Source organism: Xiphophorus hellerii, chromosome 18 (assembly GCF_003331165.1).
Source record: "Xiphophorus hellerii strain 12219 chromosome 18, Xiphophorus_hellerii-4.1, whole genome shotgun sequence".
Classification (NCBI taxonomy): Eukaryota; Metazoa; Chordata; class Actinopteri; order Cyprinodontiformes; family Poeciliidae; genus Xiphophorus; species Xiphophorus hellerii.
In genome coordinates, this window is record NC_045689.1 from 7,440,856 (window position 1) to 7,467,158 (window position 26,303).

Here is a 26,303-nt window from a genome sequence, read left to right on the forward strand (position 1 = left end):
TTTGCATTCTTGTTAAAGAAGCAGCCTGTTGTCTGCTGTTCTTAGTTATTTACCTTGGTTACAAGAAAAAAAAAATCTGTATTGGAAAACAGCATCTGTTTTAATAGTTAAAAAAAGAAAGAAAACATAACCCATCTTTATTCCAGGAAGCGAAGGTAACCAACATTGATGATTATGACATTCATTAAACAGCATGCTCAGGTAAACCTTCACTTTATTGCAGTACAATTTTAAAGTGTAATGACTCCTCTAAACATCGAGCCAAAGCTCATTAACTTTTACAGTTATACTAAATGGAAAAATTAAAGAGTAATTATTGCCAAAAAGCTTTGTTCTTACTTCTGGATTGCATGAATTGCAGCCCAAACAGACATAATCAAACTAATTTCCTTGCATGAACACCTCACTTGTTTACAAGACTTTACCAAAAATGGAACACAAAATTGCATCTGTACAGTTATTATTTGTTAACAGCCACACACCCAAACCCAACAAAGGGAAAATACACTACCTTAGTGCCACCATGTGGTTAACTGAACAGATACAGCTGAAGAAGATGAAGTTTCCGGATAAAATGGTCATATTTAAGCCAAACAGTAATTCATGTGCCTCTTTAGAAAATAGAACTGAACACTGTAGTTTTAAAAACTTACCTGTGCAACAAATATATGAGACTGCATTATGTACAACTTATCTGTTTCTATTATATACATGTTTTTAAGAAATGACATCCGCTCTCTGCTCTTCTTTCTGCACAACCTCTCCCAGCTGCCTGACAAGATCGGCCAGTGTGTTTAAATCATGGTTCCCTCTTTCCAGCAGCTCATACCGAAGGCTCGAGATGTCCTGTTTGATCTCTCTCAATTCACCTTTGGGTCAAGTAAGTTATGTATTTATTCACTTTTTGGCAATTCCATGATCTAGAGATAAAAAAAAAAAAAACAACAGTGTTTCCAGGAAACGTACCTTCGTTCACTTCGTCGTTATCTTTATCTCTCTGTGCTTTAAATATGTATCTTTTGATGAGGCAGTTCATTACTTTCTGCAAAAAAGTAAAAAATTATTCAAGTATTACATCAACTTGTTTAAACAGAAAGATGGTTGGGGTGAAAACATGTAATTTTCCATTTGATTTGATAAACATGCTTAATTAAAAAAAACTCAATGTATGTATTTGAAACATTGGTTGATTCAGATGTGCGCCCCTTTTCAAACATATGGTAAAGTTGTGTAAAAAGACAGTTTTTTTTTTTGTACAGTAGCAAATATAACATTGATTCTTTTTTGAATCTAACATTTAACTTGAGTTCTCTTATTCAGGTGGAAAATCTTGTTAAGAAATAAACTTTTCCTTAACGTTATGAGTACTGCAACATTTTCATTAAGTTTCCTGGTATAGAGTTTCAGATTGCCCTCCAATCCAACAAGATTCCCATGGGTTCTGGGATGGAAAACGGCCCACACCATGTCAGATCCTCCACCATACACAGCAGTGAGCATAGGATGTTTGTGACACAATATTATTCACACAATAAATTCACATAATATTCCTCAGTTTCATCTGAATGGCACATTTTGAATAAAGGCCAGGATAAATGAATTTCTGTATCGCATATTTATTCCCCAGAAAAATAGTTATGGCTTACTGTTGAAAAGTTGCCAGATGCTCCGATAGCCTAAAAATGTAAAGTGTAAATTGCAAAACTGCTTCCTTTATATTTTTTTAGGAGAATTGTTAGAGGATGAATTTGTTGAAAACACAGTTTTAGTTTATATTACTACAATAAAATATTATACTTTTGAGACTTTCTACACATCTTTCTACCAAGAAATGTGGATGCTGTTTTATGAAGTTTGTTAGGAAACACACTAATATTCAGAAAATTAGATGCTGAGCTTATTCTTCATGTATGTGTGCAAAATATCAAATGTGTAGATAAGAAATGACCATCTGTAGTCAGGCAATGAAAAATGCTTTACTTGATGACGCGTAGGTTGAACAGATGAGTCCTCCTTCAGTCCTCCGTGTTCCCTTAACTGTAGTATCAGTAAGAATGAAAAGCAGAAAATAAGACTTTTATTGCACTTTAATTGCATTTATAGAACTTTGTAACATCTATAAACCCAGAGCAAAACCAGGGTACAATGGGACATTAGGCAAATTTAGATTTCTCTAAGGTCAGGTATGAAGTATGTCATTTTGTAGAAGATGTCTTACATTTTTAAGATCCATGTCATTGTTTGAATTCTCTTTGCTTTTTCTTGAAGATCCAATCAATGTCTTTATCCCGAGTAGGAAGGACACCACAGATTTGGGGACTGGGTACGAGGTTGAAGGGTACAGGCAGAGTGCTGCCATGCTCAAAGTAGGAAAACCACAGCTTGGCTCGGGCAAATTTCCACTCCACGTCAGCATCATCCTGAAGTATCAGATAAGAGAGGGCACTCAGAGGTTAGAAATAAAAAAACCATGAAGGACAGATAAAAATTTCAAAAGGGAATGGATTGTATTCCACGATAACTCATGAAAGACAAAATCAAGCAGTAATTAAAACATGTTTGGGGTCGTGTAGTGTCACAGGGGTACAGCACAACCACATGCTTTCCCCGTCTCTTATTACCTACTTTACTAACCACTTTCAAATAACGGCTGTTAGAGCCAATAAAACCTTAAAAAAACATGTTGTGTTTGAGTCATACCTCGATTTCCTGGAAGGAGTTGTTGAACATGGCTATGAGCATGTTCAGCAGAACAATCACCATGATGATGTTGTACACCCCATACAGAACATAGCCTATGTTCTCAATGAACTTATGGTTGATGTTTAATACCACAGATTTTACTTCTGACAGTCCGAAGATGGCCCAGAATAATGTTTTAAAACTTTCTTCAACCCTGGAGGAAGAGAGAAATCAATAATAATATACAAACTATTGTCGCAGCCTGTAAGTGTGTTGCACTTACGTTGTAAAGGCAACGTTGTGTTTGGCTCCAAGGTAGTATGAGTATAGATCGAACATTCCCACCATGAAAGCGACAAACACCGTTATGAAAATCACCATGAACTGGAAAATGTCTTTCACCGTTCTTCCCAGAGAGATCTGCAACGGCCCAAACCTCTCGTTGGCAGGCAGGATGTACGCAATGCGGGAAAAACTCAGAACAATGGCAATCGCATAGAGACCTTCGGAGATAAGCTGAGGGTCTGAGGGCATCCAGTGAATTCTTGCTGAAAATATATAAAGATGGTGTTACCTAGAGAAGCTTAGGTGATGTAAACATTCATCCTATCTATTTTACTATAGCTGTAAGAAAAGGAAACTAATGAAAGCCATAGTAGCCCCCAAGAATTCAATGGTTTATTATACAGTATATTAAATTACAACACAATATCTAAATGTTTACAATTTTGGATGTATACTTACCCAGCTGAAAATATTGTACCTCAGAAGGCAAGGTCATGTTGAATGGATGCTTGTCAATGTAGCACTGTGCAGAATGTGCGTGCCAGAAAGCCATTAATCTTGCAATGAAAGAGGTCATAAAAATGGCCAAAATACTAAAGTCCAGAAGGTTCCATGGTTCTAAGATGTATTCCTGGATGTCCTGTGACCAGATATCTTTACATTCTTCCCATATCTTACCTGTAGGGGGGGGAACAAATCATGATTTGTTGTGCTGAGAGTGACAATGAACAAAACAATAAAGCACAATAGGGAATTCATCCTGAAACAGTAGAATGTATACCATTAAAACATTTGATGAAAACAAGCCATATGGCAGCAAAAAACAGTTTTTGTGGTTATTTTATGATTTCAGTACTTTAACACAAATAAGTTTTTAAGGCAAGATGCTGAAACAACATACAATTATAGCGAATTTGGAAATTAAGGATTTTGTGCAAAACATTTTACTTATGGCAGAGTTTCTCTAATTATAGTTTAATTAGAGAAACTCTGCCATCTAATAGATGCATAGCCTACACCAAAATGCATATTTCATTTCCTTAGCAAGAGGCAGAGAAACAATACAGTTTTTGTTTCCATCAACAAAATAATGCAAGAAGCTTGTTGATAGCTCCAAAAATACATTTTCTGTATTTGCTAGAGGACAATTCTTTACCAGTCATGGTACACTTTGAGCCCATCTGTATATTTTGATGGAGATACAACTAGTATTACATTTGTACTTGTAAGCTAATCTAATGTTTTTAATTCTGATAGGCAGTTACTGTAACCTTAACCAGTAACCTTAGACACATTTCGTCAGGTAAAATGTGTCTAAACAATACCTATAACCCAGAAAATGATAAGAATCTCCATCCAGGTGAAACGGGTGGTCTTCATCCGGAAAACCTGTGAGGGATAATCGTGGGTGGTCATGTTCGGCAGCAGTGATGTTCCTGCGAAGCGGTCCGCTGCGTTTAGAACCAGCAAACAGAGGAATATGATGAAGGAAGCTGCATGAGCCACAAACTTCAGGAAGGGTCCACGCATGAGTTTCCCCAACTGCAATAAAAATATCATTTTGAGAAGCATCAATTTACAACATAAGCTGTAAATATTTCTTATTTTTAAAAAATACTATAAATTCTCCGAGTTATAATAATGTGTAATAGGGTTAGCAACTAACCTTACTTGATGGTGCTATCCAGTAAATAAAAGCTAGGACAGGTAACCCAACAGCTACACCGAAGACAAAAAGAACTTTAACTGCAACTGTTTGCTGATGCAGTCCAGTCAGGTTCTCATACCAGATTGATCGAAGATGCTGCTGGCAGTTTGGATGGGCCACAAACTGCAAAAAATGAGGCAAATGTTTATGTTGATCCATGCATTTCTTAGAGATAAAAGAAATTAGCACAAAAAAGCACATCACTATTGTGATTGATTTTTTTCCCATCCCTACTGGCACTTTCCAACCACTCTGACTGAATCTGAGTTGTTATGTGAGGAAGAGTGGGGAAGGCTCAATCGCTAGATGTGCAAAGCACACAAAGTACAGTTTTGATGTAGGGTGGCTAAAAAATGCACACCACACTTTTCAGATGTTTATTTGTGAAAATGTTGAAAACCTCATCACATTTCCTCACACTTCACAATTATACATGTCTTTGTGTTGCAACAAGACAAAATGAAATTTGAAGACACTGTGTCAATTGGCTCATGAGGTTGAAAATAGAAGTGAAAAATAAATTGGAGGCTTGAAAATGATTTACCTTTTTAACTTCATATTTTATTGCCAGCTTTAACCTGATCAGGTTCAGTTTGGCAGAGGTTGCTGTGTTAGCAAAGGATTCCATGTCACCATTCAGGACCGCTTCCACTTCCTCCGTGTTCCGACACAAATCCAAGAGTCCCACCACAAAGTCTTTACACTGCATGGACAATTTCTTGTAGTCATTCTGAAACAGACAAATTACATTTTCATTTTAGACGTAGTATGTAGAAACTATACTTCGGACAGTGACAAGAATTGGATTTTTGTACCTTGAACTCTTTCTCTGTGTTGGCCAGAACTGCGAGCTCATTGCTCAGCTCCAAAGCTGCCATCACAGGATCCTGACTCGAAAGGCAAAGATATGCTGGGCTTGCGAGGCCTTTGTAAGCACTGATACGAGACTGAGAGTGGCAGAAGGTGTCAAGCCTTTGCTGCTCAATGCAGGCCCTGCACTGACAGAAGTAGTCATGGGGACGCTCTATATGGGCCCCCCTCAAAAGTAGCATGTGTACTATCTCGTACTCGTGACACTGAGAAGCCAGGATAATAGGAGTGATGTCATGAGAGAAACGCGTGCCATCCTCATCGTAGGAGAAAAAGTCAGTCCCGTGTCTCGTCATGACTGGGGTTGTTCGTCAACCTCTGACCATCTGCAAAGGCCTCGTGGCTTAAAATGGCTTCCACTATACGGATGTACCCTTTACTGATGGCTAACAGCAAAGCATCCCCCACTTTTGCAAGTTCTTTCCTCTTAAGCAAAAGCTTGACCACTTCTAAGTGCTCACTTGCGACTGCCAGCTGCAGTGCGTTCTGCCCCATGTAGTTGACGCAGTTGATGTTGAGGTGATGGAAGCTCCTCCAGCATCCGCCTCACTTCGGGAATGTTGCCATACTCCGCAGCTTCTAGGAACACCTCCTCAGTAATGGAGACGCAGGAGGAAGGGTGAGCTTGGAACAGGTAACCAGCTCCCCGAGCTGTTTGTCTCCGATGTTTGGCTCCAACATGCCCCATCATCAAGGCCCTCCTTTCGCTGATCCATCTGAAGACGGATGAACAAGCATGTGAAGGTTTTAGTAAAAAAGATGCAGACAGAGAATGCATCTTGCCTTGTCAAAGTTTTCATACCTACTCAGCATTTTGTCATTTCGACACTTCACACAAAGGTGTCATATGTGTATTTTACATAATAGAGTAACATCTAATGTAATTAGATGTAATTAAATGTAATGAAAGCATGCGGTAGATGTAGATGTAATTAAGATGTAGATGTAATTAGAAGCAAGATAATGCAAGGCTTTTAACATTTTTTGGATGTGATAACTAGACAACTGGGGACATATACTGCCTAAACTGATACCAATACCAATACTTATTATTTAAGTATCATCAAACTTCTGACCTTTAGGCATTTGTGTGGTTTTTCTTGTGAATTATTTGTAAAAACCTAGGACAGTCTTTAGAAAAAGTTTATACGTATCTACAAAATACTCTAGACCTGAAATGATTAATCGTATTAATCAGAACCAATTTTTTAAATAAACACCAACTAATTTAGTGATTGGTTAATCTTTAACTGTAATATACAGACTCCAGAAAGGCAATTTTCTGAAATAAAAACATATTCAGTGCAGTAATTAAGTGAAAACTGTAAAAAAAAAATTTTTTAAAAAGTACAAATTTTGCGTTTAAGATTTAAAAAAGAAGCCTCTGCCTATGTCATACTCTTTCCATCTCTGCATGGTGGATCAAACAAAACCCTGTGAGATGCTCATTGGAGAAAAAACACCATCAGAAGAACAAAGGTACACCTCAGAAAGGTCAGCAATAAAGTCGGGCAAGATTATGAAACAACATCCCATCTCTGTTTTCTAATAAACTTCTGAGATCTAACCAAAACAGTTGTTTATACTGTAGGATATTTGTTAATTAGATCTATGGGAAAGGCCCATTTTTTTATACACAATTCTTTACATTAGTATAACACATGAAAATTCCAATAAATATGTTGAAGATTGTGGTTATAATTCCACAATTAAGGGATAAAATATTAGTTTCATCTCAGCCTGCGTTTGTTGGAAGGCTGAGATTGGACCTCAGTTAGGTCTTGTTATTATTACTCACACCAGGTTTACATGTGTGATGCCACCCACAGGTTCATCGTCTGCTCTTTCATCTGACGGGATAATATTATAATCCTCTCCAAGTGAAAGAGACATTTATTTATTTTAGATTTATTTGATCCAGGACAAATCATAAAGCATTGTTACCTTTAAAAGAATTGTCCTGACTATAGGCCTTCTAGCTGGAGGCTAATATGCAAACCCAGTCTCTTGTTAGGCATTTAGAAGTCAACATTTAAAACAAATAAATTATAAAAACCTATTTTAAACTAACAGTATAACACTTCAATTACAAAAATAGCAACAGATAAAAAGCATTGTATTTATGTTTACGTATTTGTCTCTCTTTGAGGCTTTTTTCTTTTCACAAGAAATGTGAAGGTTCTACAACTTAGAATAATTGTATTAGCCATTTACTTTTCTGTAATATAGAAGAGAAATTATGTATTTTTTTGACACGGCAGATTTTTTTAAATTTTATACAGCAATCAGTGGCTATTTTCAACACTAATCCTTATCTTGTGCTACTGTCAAATGACTAAAATGACCCTGTTCATTAAATTGCATTTAAATAACATGGTTATCTCTGGAGCTAATTGCTTCAGCACAATTGCTGCAGATGTACAAACGAGAACAGCACCTCTTTATTTAGTAATAATTAGTGTTAACTTTATTCTGTGCCATTAAGCAACATCATGTGCATGCAAGAAATACATATTAATCATTTTATTGTACTGCTAAATAGTGTTTCTTCTTGTCTGGTTTTAGGTACATCCCTGAGAAAAATCTAAGATAAAAATGCTGCCCATGATTCAGGTAAGGTAGTCCTAAACCCTAAAATTAAATAAAATCTTCATAATCAAAAAAATATCTCATAAGATTGGATGAAAATCTGTGTTGATTCCTATAAAACAGAGAAAGGTACTTGCCTGGATTTTTGAGACTGCCTCAAAGTGAGAGTCCTGCTGCGTTTTATCATGATGACAGGATTCCAGAGATGTTTGTCAGGATATGATGACTCTGACTGTAAAAGGAAATAAAACTAAATATATGCACTGTTAGATATAACATAAGTGCATTAATATTGTGCTAGATAACAAGATTGGGGAGACTTTGTGGAGTAAAAAGAAAAATGAAGGATTAATCTATTGAAATAATCCAACAGGATGTTCCACTCACCTTGGAAAAGCCTGATCCACTAAATAACCTTCACATCATTTATATATGAAATTCATATAAGAGCAAAATTGTATCCAGACATGGCCAGCTGGACCTTGAGGAGGAACTGCCTCAGGTTTTCTTCAGTATCACCAGTTAGACTGTCACAGTGTGCCAAATACCTGCAGTTCTCATAGTGCTTGTGTTTGTGAGCCTAGTGGGCGGGTTTTGAGCAGATTTATAGGTGTGTCCTACATCAGGATTATTCCCTGTCCTTTATTTTCAATAAATGCCCCTTTAAGCCTCTGCAAAGCGAAATAGGGCGGTGGGTTTTTGAAGTAAAAGAGGATTTTATCAAAATTGAAGTAAAACTATGCACTTAACTTAGATTAAATGCATCTAACTAGCCAGATTTTGATCCACCTCTGGTTTTAGATGGAAGTCTGCCTGAGTGTGTGAATACAGCTGGTGCAATGTCCTAAAATGCTACCCCATGTTCTGAGGACAGCAAACGAATGGAAAAGCGGATTTTCCCAAATCCTCTTAACTCCTGATGCACTCAAAAATAAAAGGTAAAAGGCTACCGACACACCTAAGCTTTCAAACTAAGCAATGAAAGCAATCAGCTCCACCAGTGTAGAAAGAGTGTATATATAGACTGGCTGAAAGTACTTGGAAACATTAAATCAAAGCTTCTCAATGGGGGTCAGCAAGTAAACACAAATACTACTCTTTCCAGTATTTTATTCATAGATGGTGATAGGGTACAGACACCCAACTAGGAAGTGTCATTTTTATGTTGAGTACTTAAAATCACAAAGCACAGTGGTGTCTCCAGAAAGTATTCTTTTAAGGAGGAACCAAATGGGGATACCTTAAAATTATCACACACCAAAACAAAAACCCATAAAAGATTTTTTTTTTTTTTCAGGAGATTTAGTATGCTGCTAAAAGCCAAAACACATAATACAGAGATTCGTCAACGTAAATGTTCTACTTACAAAAATAAGTATAGACATGTATTTATAAATGTATTTATTGTAGGCTTTAAAAATGGCTTATACATAACTTATTTCCAGTGTTTATTAATTTTGAAATCAATAGTTATGGCTTAAAGCTAATGAAAAAACACAAAATTTAGGAAAATGTAAGAAATGTCATGATCCATACCAGACCCAACAATACAGTCCCACAGATTGATCATCTACATTCAACACTATAAGATAATACAGCTATATTATCAGCTGTAATAGGACATTCCTGTTTCAAAATGCGTATAATTTCATTATTCGTCTTGCAAGTTTCTGAAAAAACTTAATTTGATGTTTTTATTACCTGTAGGCCTTAATAATTGAAATAAAAAAAAAGAACTGCTTGAAATATTCCACCGTGCTAGCAATAAATCCATGATTCACTTTCTGAACTTGCATTGCTGATAAACTCCGTCAGCTGTTAAATGGCACCTTTAAAGTTGGTGTCTTTTATTTGTTAAACACATTATTAGCGTATGATTGAAACGTATGATATTAAAATTCACTGGTAAGAATTGAGCGGATTTGTTTTTTTATCTTGTCAATACCAGGATACTTGTGTTAAATGACGTTTTGTCTTTGTTTAAGTGTATTTCCGACACTTTTTAGTGTACGTAAAGGCAGCACGTGGTTGTTAAGGAGCTGCGTCCCCCGGTTGCTATCATGGAGGGAGTATACACAGAGCGCAAGCGGAAACTCACAGCTATCTCTACCAAATGACTTTTTTTCGTGTGGTTTTTTAATGAACCTCTGAGATTCGGTTGTGGATAATGGGAGAACATATCGCTAGTTGGATTTGAAAATTGTAATCTCGCCGTGAAAACGGATGAGTGAATTAAAATTTAACGGCGTGACGTAGTGAAAAAAGGCAGCGACTCACTTTTGCTCAGAACTGTACCTGAAGCTGTCCGTACGAACATCAAAAACCAAGATTCTGGGAGGATGCAGAATCTACAAGCAAAATTCTCCTATCTACTGTATCCTCAAATTACTGATTTTATTAATCTTGTAAATACTGGGAACTCTGTATTCCCAGTACAGAGTTCACATGACGTGTTGAGGTGAAGCTTGCAATAAGTGTTAAAGGTTATGTGAACAGTCTGTTTAAATTCATGAGATTATTCATTATGTTCTCTACTCACAAGTATATAATATGCAGTTTACAAAGTTACATAGTAAAATATTAACAGCAATATGTTTGGTTTATTTTGCGTGTCATAGAGAAAACAGGTGTTTATTTTTCAAAGACATATTTTCACCATGTTATTCACATTTATAAACGTCATTGTTCCAAATTAAATATTTTTATTTAATTTTAATATTGTAAGCTAAATAACTAGACTCAGACTAAACTTTTAGGCGGAACACTAAACATTTATCTTGTGAATAAAATATTTATCTTGGAACTATGACATTTATAAATGTCTGAATAACATGGTGAAAATATGACTTTGAAAAATCAACACCCATTTTTTTCTTTCTCTTTGACAGGCTAAATAAAGCTACCTGTTAATCTTTTACTTTGTAACTTTACAAACAACAACCCATACAGGATGACACCCATGTTGTCACGCCTTTCTCCTTAGCGCATGGTACTTCTCTAGAAATTCCAAGCTTGGATATACCGGAAATCTCGAAAATGAGCGGCAACACTTGATCCAGCAGCAGAAGTTGTGCAAAACCCGAGCTCGGAAATGTTTGCAGGAGACCAATCAACGGAGAAAGTCAGTTCCCCTCTTTGTTTTCATTTCTTTTTTTTCTTGTCCTTTGTTGACAAGATGTTTGCAGGTTGCAACCCAAACCTTTCCGGAGAGACTCAGATTACAGCACCAAGCCTCAGCCTCTCACCCTGGAAGATGTCACTGTTGCACTACATAACCTATCAGTCATTAGTACAAGATCTGGATGGTGTTGACTGACAGCTTCTGGTGACCTGATTTTGAGTTTGCCAGCCGTAGAGTTAGATCTTCACCTTTCTGAGGGCTGAAGCTGGAAAGGTCTTTCTATATGAGTCTAAGTCCTTTAAACACACTAATAGGTTTCCTTATCAGCAAAAACTAAATGTGTGAGGTTCTGTTTTTGAACCAATAAGCAATGCTTAAAATCTAAAATCTCAAAAATATTTAATTATTTTTGAAATATTTCAACAATTTTTTTTTTCCAGTAAATAAACTGATATCTTTTGTGTTTACATTCAATTAATATTCTGTTGTTGTTTATTATTTTTGGCTTCCTAAGCTAGTCCTTATTATTTATTAATGACTATCATGAAACATATCTGAAGGAACAGAGTCAGGTTTCTGTTTCTAAAATGTGTCTAAAATGTCAATTCCCTCACCTGGATTCTCTGCTGCTGCTCAGGGCTCTGGAGGAGAAGAGGAAGCAATGGGACATTCAGGAGGAGCTCCTGAGAGACAACATCCTGCAACAGCGCAGGCAGCAGGTAGAGGAGGCAACCCAGCGCTTCCAGAGAGCCCATCTGCCTCCTTCACAGAGATACAGGCCAAGTCGGTGTCGTGTTTCACACACATGTAAATTTTGAGAAAACAATTTATTGACAAACTTTACACAATGTTTTCTTTTATATAGTTATCAAGAGAAAAAACAGAAATATGGAGGAGGCACTTGGTCGAATCCAAGTGCATTGGTATACCCAGACCACCTCAGTGGTGTCACCCCCTGACACTCCCAGGTAAAATGACTGACTGTAAATTTCTCATACTTTATACACATAATAAAACGATGTTGGTAAGAGTTTGTCCCACAATCGGTGGGTTGACACAATACCGTATGTAGGATGTTACTTTTTTTAAACACATTTTTGCGTGTTTATTGCCTTTTTACCAGCTAAAAGGGTAATATTCAAGTTTTTTTCTGTTTTTTTTTTTCTACTTGGAAAAAGTGGCCCTCCATCTACAAAGCCTCCCACAGTTTCTAAATCCTCTCCCCGCCAAACGCTCACTGCTGAGGAGGCCTACAATAAACTGCTTCAGGAGCACCGCATCAGAAGGATCTGGAAATTCACAGTTTTGAGGTATTTATGTCAGCTCTTAGGTGTGGGAGCTCTTACAGAGCTGTGTTACTTTATCTGCTGGGGTCAAAGTATTTCTGTGCTATGTTTATTTATATGCTGTGGTTCAGTTTTATAAGTTTGGATCTTGTTTCCGAGCTCTTGAATTCGCTTATTCTGCGTGTCAGCACAGATTACATTAAAGCCAGGCTGTTTTAGGTTGATGAAGAAAGTGAAGGAGGAGGGAGACAAAAATGCCTCTCTCTAAAATGCATCAATTCTGTAATGTTTAATCAAATAGATTTTCTTTCAGGTTGCAATCATCAAAATAGCTTAACTAGTCATATTTGTCAGTTTTAACCTGTAAATACAGTTTCAGTCTATTTATTAGTTTGCCGTGTGAATTTCCACAATAGTTTAATTCTCAACAATTTTAACTATTTTGAATAATGTTTTAAGTTGAGACTGCATTAATTTCAATTAATTAATTACATACATATTAATGCATTATTAGTGTGTACTCTGATATGCCCATTGACCTGGCACCCAAATGTCATCCGCAAACAAAAAGTCTTGCTTATTAAGTCGATATACTGATTAAAATGTGATTAGTTAACTATAGACCCTGCAACTAACTAGATTAAAAATTTTGATTGAGTCCCACCACTTGTCTTAATATAGTAAAAACTATTTTCTTTGAGGTCATGGAATCATATTTATTTTAATTAAAATACATCTTGTTCAATTTAAATGAGTTAAAAAATATACTGGGAATTCAAATGTTCCATTTAGTATTAATAGTGTACTCATGCTAGCACCGCCAGGGGGAGCTTTAGTACAGCTTTGTATCATTCACACTCTTGGATGCCAACAACCGTCTACTAATTATGACTAAATTTTCCCTGAAAATGTCTTAATTTTACTTTGTCTTATATTTTCTGGCAGCAAAATTCTGCAAGATTTTATTTATATATATTTTTACATTTTCTACAAATAAAAAGTGGAAAGGTGTTATGTGCTTTGGTATAACCTCAGGATTCCCAATGTCATTGAGGAAGAGGCTTGGTACAACACAAGATAAACAGAAATACAAAGGAACAAACAATCATGGACACACACACTTGAACTGGAGTGTATTTTGGGGGGGTTGGAGTAAAAGGATCTTAAAGTATAATTCAAATGTGCAATATAGTGCTTTATATAACCACTAGGGAGCAGCACTCTGACCTTGGCTCAGTGTATTTTGTAGTATAAGTCGTTTATGTAACTTTTTCTGCTCTGTTTGTGAAGCACAATTAGCATTTAAGAAGCCTGGATCAAGAGTGTCTTGATCAAAATGTTTATTAATAGATTTTTTATTTTTCAATTATTCTGTTCTTCACTTTTATCTGCTTTTCTTGTTCACAGACTTGAAAATATATTTCTAGAGTAATTTTCTTTTAAATATTTTACTTTCTTTCACCTGAATCAAAATATCACTGAATACTTTTCACCACAGATAGACTGAGTATATGTAGGTCTAAATCCAATTTACTTCATATGATTAGAACATTTTTGTAACATTTTGAACTGTTATTTCTTTTTTACTCACTACTTCCTTTTTGCCTCTGTGTTGCAGACAAGCCAGCTGTCTGATACCAGTATTTCTGAAAGCCTTTTAAGCAAGGACAGCTTGGAGAATGAAAACTCAGACCAAAGCACATTTAGTCCACGGAGTCCGTATTCATCATTTTTTCTCGACTTTGAGAAACCAAAGAAGCGGCATGATTTAACCCCAACATCAGTCCCCGACTTCAGTCTCAGGCAAAGATGCTTCGGGATCAAAATCCAGCCCTTCTTGGAAAATTTGACAAACACAAACAAGAAAGTCTGGCAGATTCTATGTGGTCTCCTAATAATATGGATGTTTTTCAAACTTCCCCAAGGGTCACATCTGAAAAACAAACACCTGACTCATTAGCTGTTTCTATTCTTCCTTATGAAGACTCAAAGCACTTGGAGGCAAAATCCTTGATAAACAGTCAAACCCACAACATTCTGGACACAAATGAAGTTGATGCTGATGATATTAACGTGGAAGATTTATATGCCACAGAAGACGATTTGTTACACTGTAGATCTCAAATTATTAATGATGACAGTCAGTTGACTTATCCATCAGCTAAAAACATTCCTTTCTCTTCTGAAAATGGCATTTTATTGGAGACGCCGATGAAAGGAAGTGTTGCCAATAATTACTTAAATGATGAAGTCCTTTTGCATACAGTAAAAGAAAACCTCCAGCGTTTATCTGAGAAAGTAGCCTCTATTTCCATAAATAACCTCAACAAAGTCTCAAACCTAATGTACCAAACAGAGAAACCCATAAATGCAGCATCAACGTCATCTACATGTTTATCTAATGATCAATCAGAGACAGAGAAGTGTGACCATCTAAAAGAAGAAGATAAAGAAGCACCCTGATACAATGATCTCCACTTATTCAGTATGCAACACTAGATTACTTAAAGGAATCCTCAAAAAAAAGTCCAAGTATTCTTCAGAAGATTTGTGTTTGTATGACTCAGGGCATTTAATTTTGTCAAAACAAGTAGTGTTAGCAATAAGAGACAGTATGGAATTGACCAGAGCAAAAACAAAAGATGTGATGGTCAATAGCAGCACGACAAAAAAGCTTCGCTGGTTTGATGAAGTCCATCCAGAAAAGGAGTCCAAAGAGCATGACACAGCAAACCAGGAGAAACCCATGTTCCACCTAACAAACATCTCCAAGCACCATCATCCAAGTCTCACTAGAGAGAATGAGTCTTCAAAGCCTGGACCCAGAATGGCCCCAGCAGCCTCTGTTGGTTATCGTTTTACAAAAGAAGCGTGGGCAGATGTTGGGGTTCAAGTTAACATGGCCCAGGAGCGAGCAGACGAGGTCAAGGCGTTGTGTACCAGCACCAGAACCAGTAGGTCAAAGGTCCCTCGGAGAGATTGTAATGCCAGACTCGGTAGGGGTCCTGTTTCCTCACGGGTAAGAAAGGGCACCATCATACGACCTCAATCTGCCATCGAGGTGGTTCAGATTGGCAAAACCCAGGGGAAGATCATGGTGCCCCGCCCACCTCCTCGGACAGAGCCGACGGAAGAAAATAACGCTAAACAAGCCCCCGTCACAGAGGAGGCTCCGTACAGGAACAACTCAGTGGAGACGTACCCCTGCCCTATCTGCCTGTATTTAGACTGCAATGTGAATGGCGCATCCAGTTCAGGACCTCAAGAGATTCACAACAACATCAATGAAAGAGGGACGATGAATGAGAAAGGCCTCTGTTTACACATCACACCCACAGATGAAGAGATCGCACAGCTCTGGGATGGAGTCCGCAGTGCCTTAAACACAAAGGATGGTAATGTATGTCTTATTATGTGGTCATGTCATGTTGCAGCTACAAACATCAATGTGCTTTTTAATGGATTATTCTGATAGACTATTCCAAAGTAGTACAAGTGAAAGGAAATTGATAACTGGGTCCTGTATTCAGTCTTTCTGAATCTATACTTTGTAGAATCATCCTTCACTGCTATTACAGATGTGTCTTTGCCAGCTTAGTATGACAGAGTACTAGGTTCATACTAAGAAAACATTAAAAAAAATGTAAAAATTATTTTAAAAATTTTTGCTTTAAGGATCTCTACAGTTTTATCCCTGAGCTATCCGGTATCCAAGATATCCAAGGAGGACCAAAAAAATTTCTAAGAGGCAATGTATCTACTGTTCAATCAAGTTTTTATCAGACTTGTTTCTTTCTAAACAGTAGATTTAAATTTCACATAAATATACACACAAATAGCCTGAGAAAATATATTTAAACTGGTCTTCTATTTCTTCGCAGTATTATAGCATATGTTTGTAGATATTCAGCTACAAGAGATACATCTATTTAAAAGACTTACAAAGATTGTTTAAGTCATGAAGAATCACGTAAAATATGTTTACTTTAAAACAGAACTCTTCTGAATGTATACAGTATGAACCTACATCTATTTAACTTTCATGTGTATGTAACTCAGCTTTGCCGTGGGCATTGATATACCTTCGTATTATCAAAGATGCTGGCTTCTGTTTTTTAACAACAAGCATAGTTTAATAAATATTTGATATATAGAACAAAACACAGTTTATGCTTTTGTTTCCTACAAGAAGGAAGTCAAAAGGTTCACTTGCCACTTGTCACGGTGGTATGTGCAACATTCTTAGACAACTCTGATGTATTATAGCCAGCAATTCTTTCATTTATTTATTGAGTGGATTGTTGATGCTGAATTTATTAACTATGTTACATTTAATGACTGAAAGTTATTTAATCTGCCTTTATGTCTGTTAAATAAAGCTAAGTAGACGTATGTAGCGCACCTGAGTAAATCAATGTGTTCCTGAACAATAGCTGCAATACTTTGTCCTTTTAGTGTTGCTAAAATAAGTTAAATATCTTCTTTTAGCCAAACCTGTCCTTCAAAAGCATGCCCGGGAGAGCAGGCAAGTCTACAGGAAACCCTTTGCTGAGCACAGCAGACAACCTCCTGTCGCAGGAAGCAGGAGATTTCTTCAGACCTATCAGGTGAATCTTTGCACAGGTCTGCAGTTGCCCTGTGGGGAGGGAAAGTGAGCATAATTATTAAAGATCAGACAGTTGGTAGGTTTAAACTTGTTTTGCTGTCTCTTTAATGCCACACATTGTCTAAGTGAAGTTTATTAACAGACACTTCTTGTTAGTCAAGACATTCCTGTTGATCTTGAGTTGTACTAAAAAAAATAAGCACAGACACATACCTGCTGGTTTTACCTCTGTTGATCCCTAGAATCTAAAAGTCACAATGTAAAGCTTATCTGGAACATGATGATGTAACACAAAGTTGTTTTGGTTTTTTGTAGCCTACAAAGCAGAACACTGAGCTAATCAGACCAGGTCCAAGGAATTGGAATACAATTTCTCGAAATGAAGGTACAACTTTCTGTATTTTAAGGATTTTTTTAAAGGATGTTTATACTTAATTTAGAAGTTTTAACCATCTCATCCAACTGATCATAATGTGTGAGGATCATATTCCCTACTCCAACGTCTCTCTGACCAGCTTTCTAACCATATGGTCAGACAGAGATTTAAAGAGTAGCAGGAAAAGCAAATGATGTGGATTAGCAGAGCTTGTCACAAAATATTGTGTCATCCAGGATATGATACTGAGTAATATATGGAGCTAGATTTGGTAGTTTTGAACATTTTTTTCAGTTTAGTCTTTTTGTTTTTTCTTTTGAACAAACCTTTTGGGCCCAATATAGCTCCATAGATATCATTTTTCTGCCTGGAAGAAAATGTTATGAGTTACAACAACATTTACTTCCCTCCAGGATCAATAAAATATTTTAACATTTTATTTAATATTCCAGGCTCTTAGCTGAGGTGGGTATAAGTGTCTTTGCTGTGGCACAATACTCTTTTCCTACTGTGAATGATGAGCTGAACAGTTCAAATATCTCCTCAACTTTCTCCCAGACCTGCTTGTTATGTTCTCTGGTCTTTACGGTGCTGTTTGTTTACTAATGTTCACTAAGAAACCCCCGAGGCCTTCACCGAACAGCTGCATTTATACTGAGATTAAATTACACACAGGCACACTAAGTAATTAGGATACTTCTGAAAGCAATTGGTTGCAGTGGAACAACAAACTAAATTCATGTGCACCAACACATTTTTCAGGTGTTTACTTGTTAAATATTGTAGAAACCATGCATCCTGTTCCCTCAGCTTCACAATTTGTTGAATCAACTTTGTTTATCAAATAAAATCCCATCAAAAATACATTCAAGCTTCCTGGTTTTAATGTTAGAAAATGTGAATGAGCTATGAATGCATTTGCAAAGGGCTGTAGGTAGAAACCTATGATTCAATAAAACTGTTGTGCATTGGTTTGCAGGTTTTGAGCGTGCGGCCCAGCTTCCTGTAGCTGAAGTGTATCCTAATGGCTTTTTAAAGCAGAATCAGCCTGTGGCCCAAATACAGATGCCGGAAAGAGTCCAGGAGGGGATCAACAGTCTTTCTTTAGAAGAGAATAAAATCATGCTCTCTCTGGACAGGCTCAACCACCAGCTGCACTGTGAGCAATATGAAGGCTATTTGCATGAGACTTTGAGTACAATTTGACATTGGCATGTACATCTCATGATACCCTTTGCTATTACATGTGTAGGTTTGAAGACACATCGGCAAAGCAAAACTGGCAACAATGGTCATATAACTGTTGGAACGCCCCTTGTAAGTACATTCAAAAGTTTTTATTTGCCTCAACACCAAAATTGAGTTTGTTGGAAGTGTTTATGTCTTACTTTGTTGCTCTGTTTACAGACCAAAGAGTCAAATAATCACAAGCATCAAGCATCGTCTGCGAACCTGCTTCGTTACCAGAAGAAAACTTAGCATGTTTTATTCTTCAGTCTCACCATTGTTTGCACAAAACCTCTTATTACCAAAAATGTATTTTACCAAAGGTGCTTAGTGGAGTTTCTCAAAAAAAGAAATGATGAAGCAACATTAACTTAATGTGACCAAATCTGAACCCTGAATTTAGTTTTGGGTAAAACAGCACTGTCAAAAAAGCCTTGTTTTTTGTTATTCTACAATCAGGGAGTGAAAGTTGATGCCTATACAGGATTCATTTCTAAAATCCAAATACCATATGCACCCATACCTTGCCAAATGTAAGGTATTACTTTCTAAAAAATACATACAACTTACTGCATTTCTATGTATTTCCCAAAGCTCTTGTGTTTAAAAGTATAATTTGTAGTCAACGCACAGTTAGCTGACTGGGTTAAGTCTGCTTGGCATCTATCCTTAACTACTTATAGGGCGGTTAATAAATCGACTGTGCCCTGGTAAGTATGTTTAAATAAAGCGTTGCAGTGATGAAGGTGTGTTTGCCTTTGTTTTATGGCTCCAGAATAGATGATTGTGTTTTCTGGGCCTACTCGCTCAGCAAGAAGAGCCTCCTTATTTTTTCAAAGTGCACTGAACTCTACTTTTAAGTCTCGTCCTATTTATTAATACCTTTAATTTAAAACGACATCAAAACATGACACACTGTATTTATTTCATTTCACGTGTGGGGCATTTCTTTGCTTTTAATTACAAGCTTTTCTGCCCTCCTCGCTCAACAATGGGTGCACCAGGGGGGAAGAAGCTGCAGGGATTGTTCATGTGTGGTAGCTGCCCCTCCTTCAGTGGCATGTCTGGTTTTGCCCCTTACTGAGCCTGCTAGGACTTGCTCCAAGAAGTGTTAAAAAGTTCTTTTCAACATGGGTGCAACTTTTTCTTCTTCTTTGGTTTAACTGCAGGTTATTTGAGTGATCCGAGAAGAAGCTATAAATAACAACATTGACAGCAGTCTCTCGCTGCCATATAAGGCCATTCATATTCCCCCTTTCTTTAATCGTAAACCAGAACTGAGAACAGTTAAAAAAACACTTTAAATCACAAGTTGTGTTCAAAAAAATCAGTATCAAATCGACTGTTTTTTAATCAGAGAATGACACTGATGTAACTTAATTATGAAGAATAAAGTTGTTCATTAGCTAAGTATTGAAATTTAGCACTTTCCTAATAGTGGAAATATTCAACTCAGTTTTTTCATTTGAATTGCTGTTAATCTTTACTTGAAATGTTTTAAGTGCAATACAATACAGCCACATCATTTCTGCTATTTTTACTGGGTAGTTTAAGTGTAAATGAAGACATATATAGCTAATCTGTTCAAACGACTGAAATAAATAGCATTTACTGAAAGTTCCATCTGTTCTGTGACAGATCTGACCTGAATTTGGTTGGGCTGTTTCCGTTAATGTGAATCTTAGCCAGTCTAACAGTTAGAAACTTAACAAGGAATAATAGATTTTTATAGGTGCAGGTACAAGCCTGTGCAGTGGTTTGTTGTGAGGCCTACTCTTTGAATAATGCAATTTTAGTCAGATCTGGCCTTTCCTTTCAATGTTATTCATAAATTTGTGTTGATCTGTCACATAAAATCAATATAAAAAGGCATATTGTGAAGTGGCTTAAATGCTTTTGGAAGGCATTGTACGTCACTGTTTGTTTTTAGTATGTCAAAAATAAGAGCATGCTGCAAATTGACCCAAATATGCTACGGTGTAGTTCAGGTGTTTTATCTAAAACAGCCAGAAGGAGGCGCCCGAATTCATATCTACTGATGTAACTTTCTTCTGACTCCACCAGACAAAAGTATTTGTATGTTCCGGACAAAAATGGTGAAATATCCCAGATAAATTATGATTCTAATAAATACAGCCAATCACAAAAACCTTTCCACTGATATCATGCAACACTGATAATCACAGAGAGGTGGGGCCTGGGGGAGGGGGAGATGTTGACCACAAGTGGGCAAACTCTTCTAAGTGGGTGGTCTCTTTAGAGACACACTGACTGTTCACGACTATCTCTTAATGTGTCTGAGAGCGGTACAATGGCATGAAAATGACCACTTTCAACCATACCATGGGGAAGTTTATAGACTGGTCACAACTGGGCACAAAATGTTTAGTTAAGAATTACTACTGTACAGTCATTACTGTACGAACCTTCAAGGTAATTTTGGAACAAGATGATTTATATAATCATATAAGATCTACTAATAACCATGCTGCTATTCAATATGTTTCAGAGTTCAACTTTAATTAAAAATACTGAAGTAAAACATTTATGTATTAGTCCTTAGAGACAGTGATTGGGTAAATTAAGAATTTAAATCTGAGATTTGCATCAGTTCACAGATATGTTAATGTAGCTAAAAATATACAAGCAACTCTGAGGCTCTTTGCATTTGTTAGGAGCTTCACTGTGTCTGTTGATATTTAATAGGGCTTCATAATCATTTATTCAGTGGATGTATGGGAAAAGATGAAACGGAGCCTCAACATTCAAAGAGGGAGGATCTTGACAGAGTGATTTCTCAATGGAAGAGAGGCCTCATTAGCATAACAATTGTGGGAACTGAAAAGATCTACTTTCCATGAACACTGTAAAAAAAATAATAAAAGGGATTGAGAGCGAGAATAAATAGTTCTATTACCCACTGATGAGTGACGATGCCTTGCATTTATTGTTAAAGTTCTTGGGAAAATGTGTCATCAACCTCATTAGACGGACACATGAGTGTGTGTGTGCACTGAGCTGTGTAAAAAGGTGCTCTACAAGTAAAGTTTTATTGACTGACTTTAATTATAATCGAGATATTTAATTACAGATAACATTAATCTGATGCTAGTCAGTATACATTAAATAATCAAGGTAAGATAGTATTACCAAGCAACAAAATTATTTCATATGATAGACTGAATATTTGTACTTTGATCGTCAGCTTCAATGAAGATTATTAGCAGACTTGGGTTCATAAATACACCATCAAAACCCATTTCAAAATGTAATAAAAATATACCTGAAACCTAATATAATAATTAAAACTAGCAGAATATATGTAAAAGCAGTCAGGGCAAAATAGAAACAAGATGTCCAAGATACAGACTGTAACCAGTGCTCCCAGGGCTGGATTAAAGGAGGGGTGGGCCCCTGGGAGGGAGGTAGTTTTGGTGCCCCACCCACACAGGTTTAGTTGAGGTGTGCAAATCACAATTGAGCAATAGTCATTTAAAGATATTCAGATATTATTTACATGAAAATAAGTTTACCAAAATGTCAACAGACTTTAAAAAATATATATTTCTCCTGAAAAAACAAGCAAACAAACAAACAAAAAGATTATATTACAATACTTCACTTTGCATGGACTTTTAATTTTTCTTTGGAAATTTGTGGAACTATACATCTAAATGAATATTGTCACTGCCGGTACTTTACCCTGTTTTAAAATACATACAGTATAAACTGCAAACTGAAAGTACTAATTTATTTTATTTTTTTTGCTTAGTATTTTGTAGATATGCTATTTATTTGTGTACATGTTTAAATTTTCTTTTCTACCAAAATGTACACATTACTTGGTGTGTGTTTTTTTGTTTGTTTGTTCGATAACGTCATTGTAAAATATTATGGAATAAAACAATTATTAAGATATTAGGATATTATTTGAATAAGTAAACAAACAATTAGATACTGCAACAAGGACCCTAACTTGTCAGGTTTCTTGTAGTCAAACTGTACCTTTAAAGCGTCCTATCCCATTAGGAAGTCGGCTCCGCCTCTGACGCCCCATGGGCCATAAAGTTTGATCCTGCCCAAAGTTTAGGCTCAACAGGATGAAACTTCCCCCCCCCCCCCCCCTCCCGAGCCAGTGAGGAGCGGTGATTTGCTCAACATTACTATGATTTTTACTGAAAGATAACCGAAGATCGTTCGAATTTAACCGTGTGAAGAACCGCGGGGTCCTGTCAGCCAAACGTTCATATTGTGTGTGTGTTTTTTTTGTTTTTTTGTTTCCCCCCCCCCAGTGTTTTGCGGTTTGCCTCTGCGGTTTTTACTTTTAACTTCCATGAGCGGGGGCGACAACGAGATTCCAGAGTGGAGTAGATATGCGCTTTGTTACATTAACGAGAATGCCAGCAGGAAACAACGGAGAAACGCTGCTTTTTACTGCCGATTCTGACAGCTAACACACTTTGTAACAAAGTGACAAACTTTTTGTGTGTGTGAAGTAAACTTTTAGAATGACGCTGGATGTGCTTTACTGAGACGCGTCGAGATTTTCCAGATTTCCTGCTGCGTGTCAAAAGTTGTGGGATTGGCTCAAGTTTCTCTTTACTGGGTTTCTGCTCTGTAACGTTTTTGGGACACTTGGAAAAAAGTTGCTCCGACAGTTGCTTTTTTTTTTTTTTTTATTTTGTGGGGGAACATGGATCCGAACCAGCACAACCCTCCAGCCGGACACCAGATCGTCCACGTACGGGGCGACTCGCAGACTGACCTGGAGCTACTTTTTAACAGCGTGATGAACCCGAAAACCTCCAACGTGCCCCCTTCGCTGCCTATGAGGATGAGGAAGCTGCCGGACTCCTTCTTCAAACCCCCAGAGCCCAAGTCCCACTCCAGACAAGTAAGCCCGCCCTGTTTCTGCTGTGGCTCTGCTTAGAAATCCCGATTAAAACTGGGGCCTTCCCGGGGGCCTTCATGATGTGACTCATCCACTTAATTTCATTTAACTTACTTATTTTCACACTTTGTTGTCATTTTCAGGCATGCATAATTTTTTAATCTAAATGTTCATGTGTAACAAAACGAAAACATATTAGTACATCTTCCAAATGGCGCATTTAACAGAGCATATATACGTTTTTGAAGACACAGGTCTAGTTAAAGTAGGACGATCTTGTTTCCCTTTTAAAAATAAATGAATTCTAAGAGATTAAGTGAACTTGGACGTCTGTTTGTGGAAGATCAATAATATTTATACTTTTTTTGCGGATTTTTTTTCCTTCTCTAATTCCATCCCATCTCTTCCCCCATCCCCCGCCGAACTCCCTCCTTGAAGCTCAAGTTTTCTAATTAGTGCGCATGCGTAACAGTCCCTGACTTGATTCTCTAGGTCAGTAGTTCTGAAACTTCAAAACAAATTCCAGCCGAGTAAATACGAAGTTTTCTAAGTTGCAGAATCGTACTGACAGACAAATAGAAGTGGAATAGACTTCACCAGTCTGTTGTGGTATTTTATAAAAGCAAACTAAAGTAGAAACAGTCTTACTCATTGGGACTGCATGTGCTACTGTTGTAGCGAACTGTTTTTAGCCAGACGTTGCCGTTTTTATGTTTCATTTTAAGGGGGAAAAACGTGCGCATAAGTCCTCAGTCTCAGCCACAACCTTGCACAGATGATCAATGAGCATGGATGGATATTGATCTCTGTGTTGTCTCAGGACCACACCAGTGGCAAACTCTGCACAATTTTGAGAATTGTAGAGTCTTGGATGCTTGTCCGCATGTATAAAAAAATAGATGTTTCTCTTTGTTTATATCATTCTGAGAAAGAAGCAAAAAATTTTCATAGCACTTTATTGCTTCACTTATAAGATGGCAAATATTAACTAGAAAATATTTGAGTAGAAATACTACATTCAGTAGCTAACACATCCTTAACTTTTAAAACACTCTTGATTGGATATTTTTAAACCATCACTGGACTTTTACATTAACTAGTAACCAATTATGAATATGACTTTAGTCATCTGGTTTGTCCTTCTAAGTTAAAAAGAAACAACACATAAGAACTGGTTTGTGATTAAGGAATACAATCTATTCTAACAAGGTGGCCTGTAAATCTTTATGCTGACAACCACAGCTAAGGTGTGCCATTCATTAGTAACAACTGCCTCCGGCTTCAGATGCTCCACTTGCTAGCAAGTTGCTGCTGTTGCTAAACTAGCTGGAGCATAAATTTTTACCAAAATGGTTCAAAACTCTGTTTACAGATGGTGTCACGTTGATGTGAGGGGTTATAGCTCCAATAGATCATTTTTTTAGCCAAACGTCTATTGACACAAAATGTTATTAAGACTGTATAATTTCTGTTCTTATTTGACACCTAATTCAACGAATGATTCAACCAACATCTTCAGCTGCATTCCAATCAAAAATATTTTGGTAAGAATCAAACCAAGGCTGTAAATCCAGGTGGTTTAACCCACCTGGATCAAATGATGGCTCGTTAGAAGGCCTAAGAAAAACACTGACATGCTGAAAAGGTTGCAGGTACTACCAGGGAGAGAACTAAAATGTGCAGGATGCCGGCCCTCGAGAACCGACTTTGGGCACCCCTGCTGTAAATGTTAGAACTCAACCGTTATTGATCATTGCATTCGCACATAATAACCTTCCTGATTTTTAATGCCGTCTAAAATCTTGTTTTATAGTGTTGTGTACATGTAAACAAAACGTTCTGAGGCTAATTTTAAGCTAAAAGACAGACTTGTTGAACAGTTGTCGACTTTCCTTACCTCTCCGCAGGCCAGCACCTGATGCTGGAAGTGGCGGGGTGCTCACCCCCCACCACGTCCGAGCACACTCTTCCCCGGCCTCCCTGCAGCTAGGAGCTGTTTCTGGTGGCTCCCTCTCTGGAATGGCCTCCGCGGGCGCCTCTCCTCAGCATCTCCGTCAAGCTTCTTATGAGATTCCTGACGACGTGCCCCTGCCAGCAGGGTGGGAGATGGCCAAGACAAACTCAGGACAGAGATACTTTCTTAAGTAAGTGTGACTGCAGCTAGTTTCTTTTTTGTTTTTTTTAATGCAGTCTTCAAAGACAAAACAAAAGAAAAACGTAGGATGTTGGCAACTTCAGAGAAGGAATTGAAAATTTTGTAGCTCGATTTGAACATTCTTATTGAAAACTCCTGTAGTTTTAAAGTGGAATAAGACCAGAGTAAATTTTAGAAAAGGAGATTCAGTTTCCCCCTTTTTTTGACAATGACAAATGTTTTATCTTAGCTTGGTGTTTCCTATACCATAATGCTTCACCAGCATATTAAGCAAAATGTACATAAAGGTATCATTTGTTTCTAAATATATATTTCATGTGACACAACCTTAAGCTGTAGTCTTAAACTCCATATGGTCCTGTTAATAATTTATTTAATTTAAAGCAGTTTTCTTACACTCCAGACTAACGATGGCACTAACTTGCAGCGATTGCAATTTTCTGGCCTGATCACCAACCTTTGAAAAACCTGACCTGCAGACTCTGGTTTTGGCCAATAAAGGAAAAA

The 26,303-nt window shown here is 37.1% G+C and overlaps 3 protein-coding genes across 5 annotated transcripts in view; 2 read left to right on the top strand and 1 right to left on the bottom strand.

Moving 5' to 3' along the window:
• Window positions 1–120: 120 nt before the first annotated feature.
• On the bottom strand, window positions 121–9,056 carry trpc6b (transient receptor potential cation channel, subfamily C, member 6b). Its single transcript, XM_032546102.1, is given in 16 exon segments — window positions 121–869; window positions 967–1,042; window positions 1,981–2,037; window positions 2,219–2,317; window positions 2,319–2,420; window positions 2,701–2,896; window positions 2,966–3,230; window positions 3,427–3,645; window positions 4,293–4,509; window positions 4,634–4,798; window positions 5,220–5,405; window positions 5,491–5,823; window positions 5,825–6,067; window positions 6,069–6,261; window positions 8,272–8,366; window positions 8,522–9,056. Coding segments are annotated over 15 exon segments (2,553 nt in total). The 5' UTR covers window positions 8,322–8,366; window positions 8,522–9,056; the 3' UTR covers window positions 121–717.
• A 1,330-nt stretch (window positions 9,057–10,386) lies between these two features.
• On the top strand, window positions 10,387–19,495 carry cep126 (centrosomal protein 126; the record flags this gene model as incomplete). Its single annotated transcript, XM_032590378.1, is given in 14 exon segments — window positions 10,387–10,508; window positions 11,136–11,255; window positions 11,893–12,038; window positions 12,121–12,223; window positions 12,434–12,534; window positions 12,537–12,565; window positions 14,160–14,330; window positions 14,333–14,998; window positions 15,000–15,936; window positions 17,030–17,148; window positions 17,463–17,532; window positions 18,503–18,682; window positions 18,776–18,840; window positions 18,931–19,495. Coding segments are annotated over 14 exon segments (2,901 nt in total), but the record flags the coding sequence as incomplete, so codon positions are not given.
• A 3,367-nt stretch (window positions 19,496–22,862) lies between these two features.
• yap1 (Yes1 associated transcriptional regulator) overlaps window positions 22,863–26,303 on the top strand; it is a 33,556-nt gene continuing 30,115 nt past the window's right edge. The window contains exons 1-2 of one of the 3 annotated variants that reach the window (XM_032545258.1): window positions 22,863–23,648; window positions 25,554–25,785. In XM_032545258.1, coding sequence (XP_032401149.1) covers window positions 23,444–23,648; window positions 25,554–25,785 — 437 coding nt within the window. In that variant the 5' untranslated portion in view covers window positions 22,863–23,443. Of the gene's footprint in view, window positions 23,649–25,548; window positions 25,786–26,303 lie in introns of all 3 variants that reach the window. The other 2 variants (XM_032545256.1, XM_032545257.1) reach the window with 2 other exon arrangements.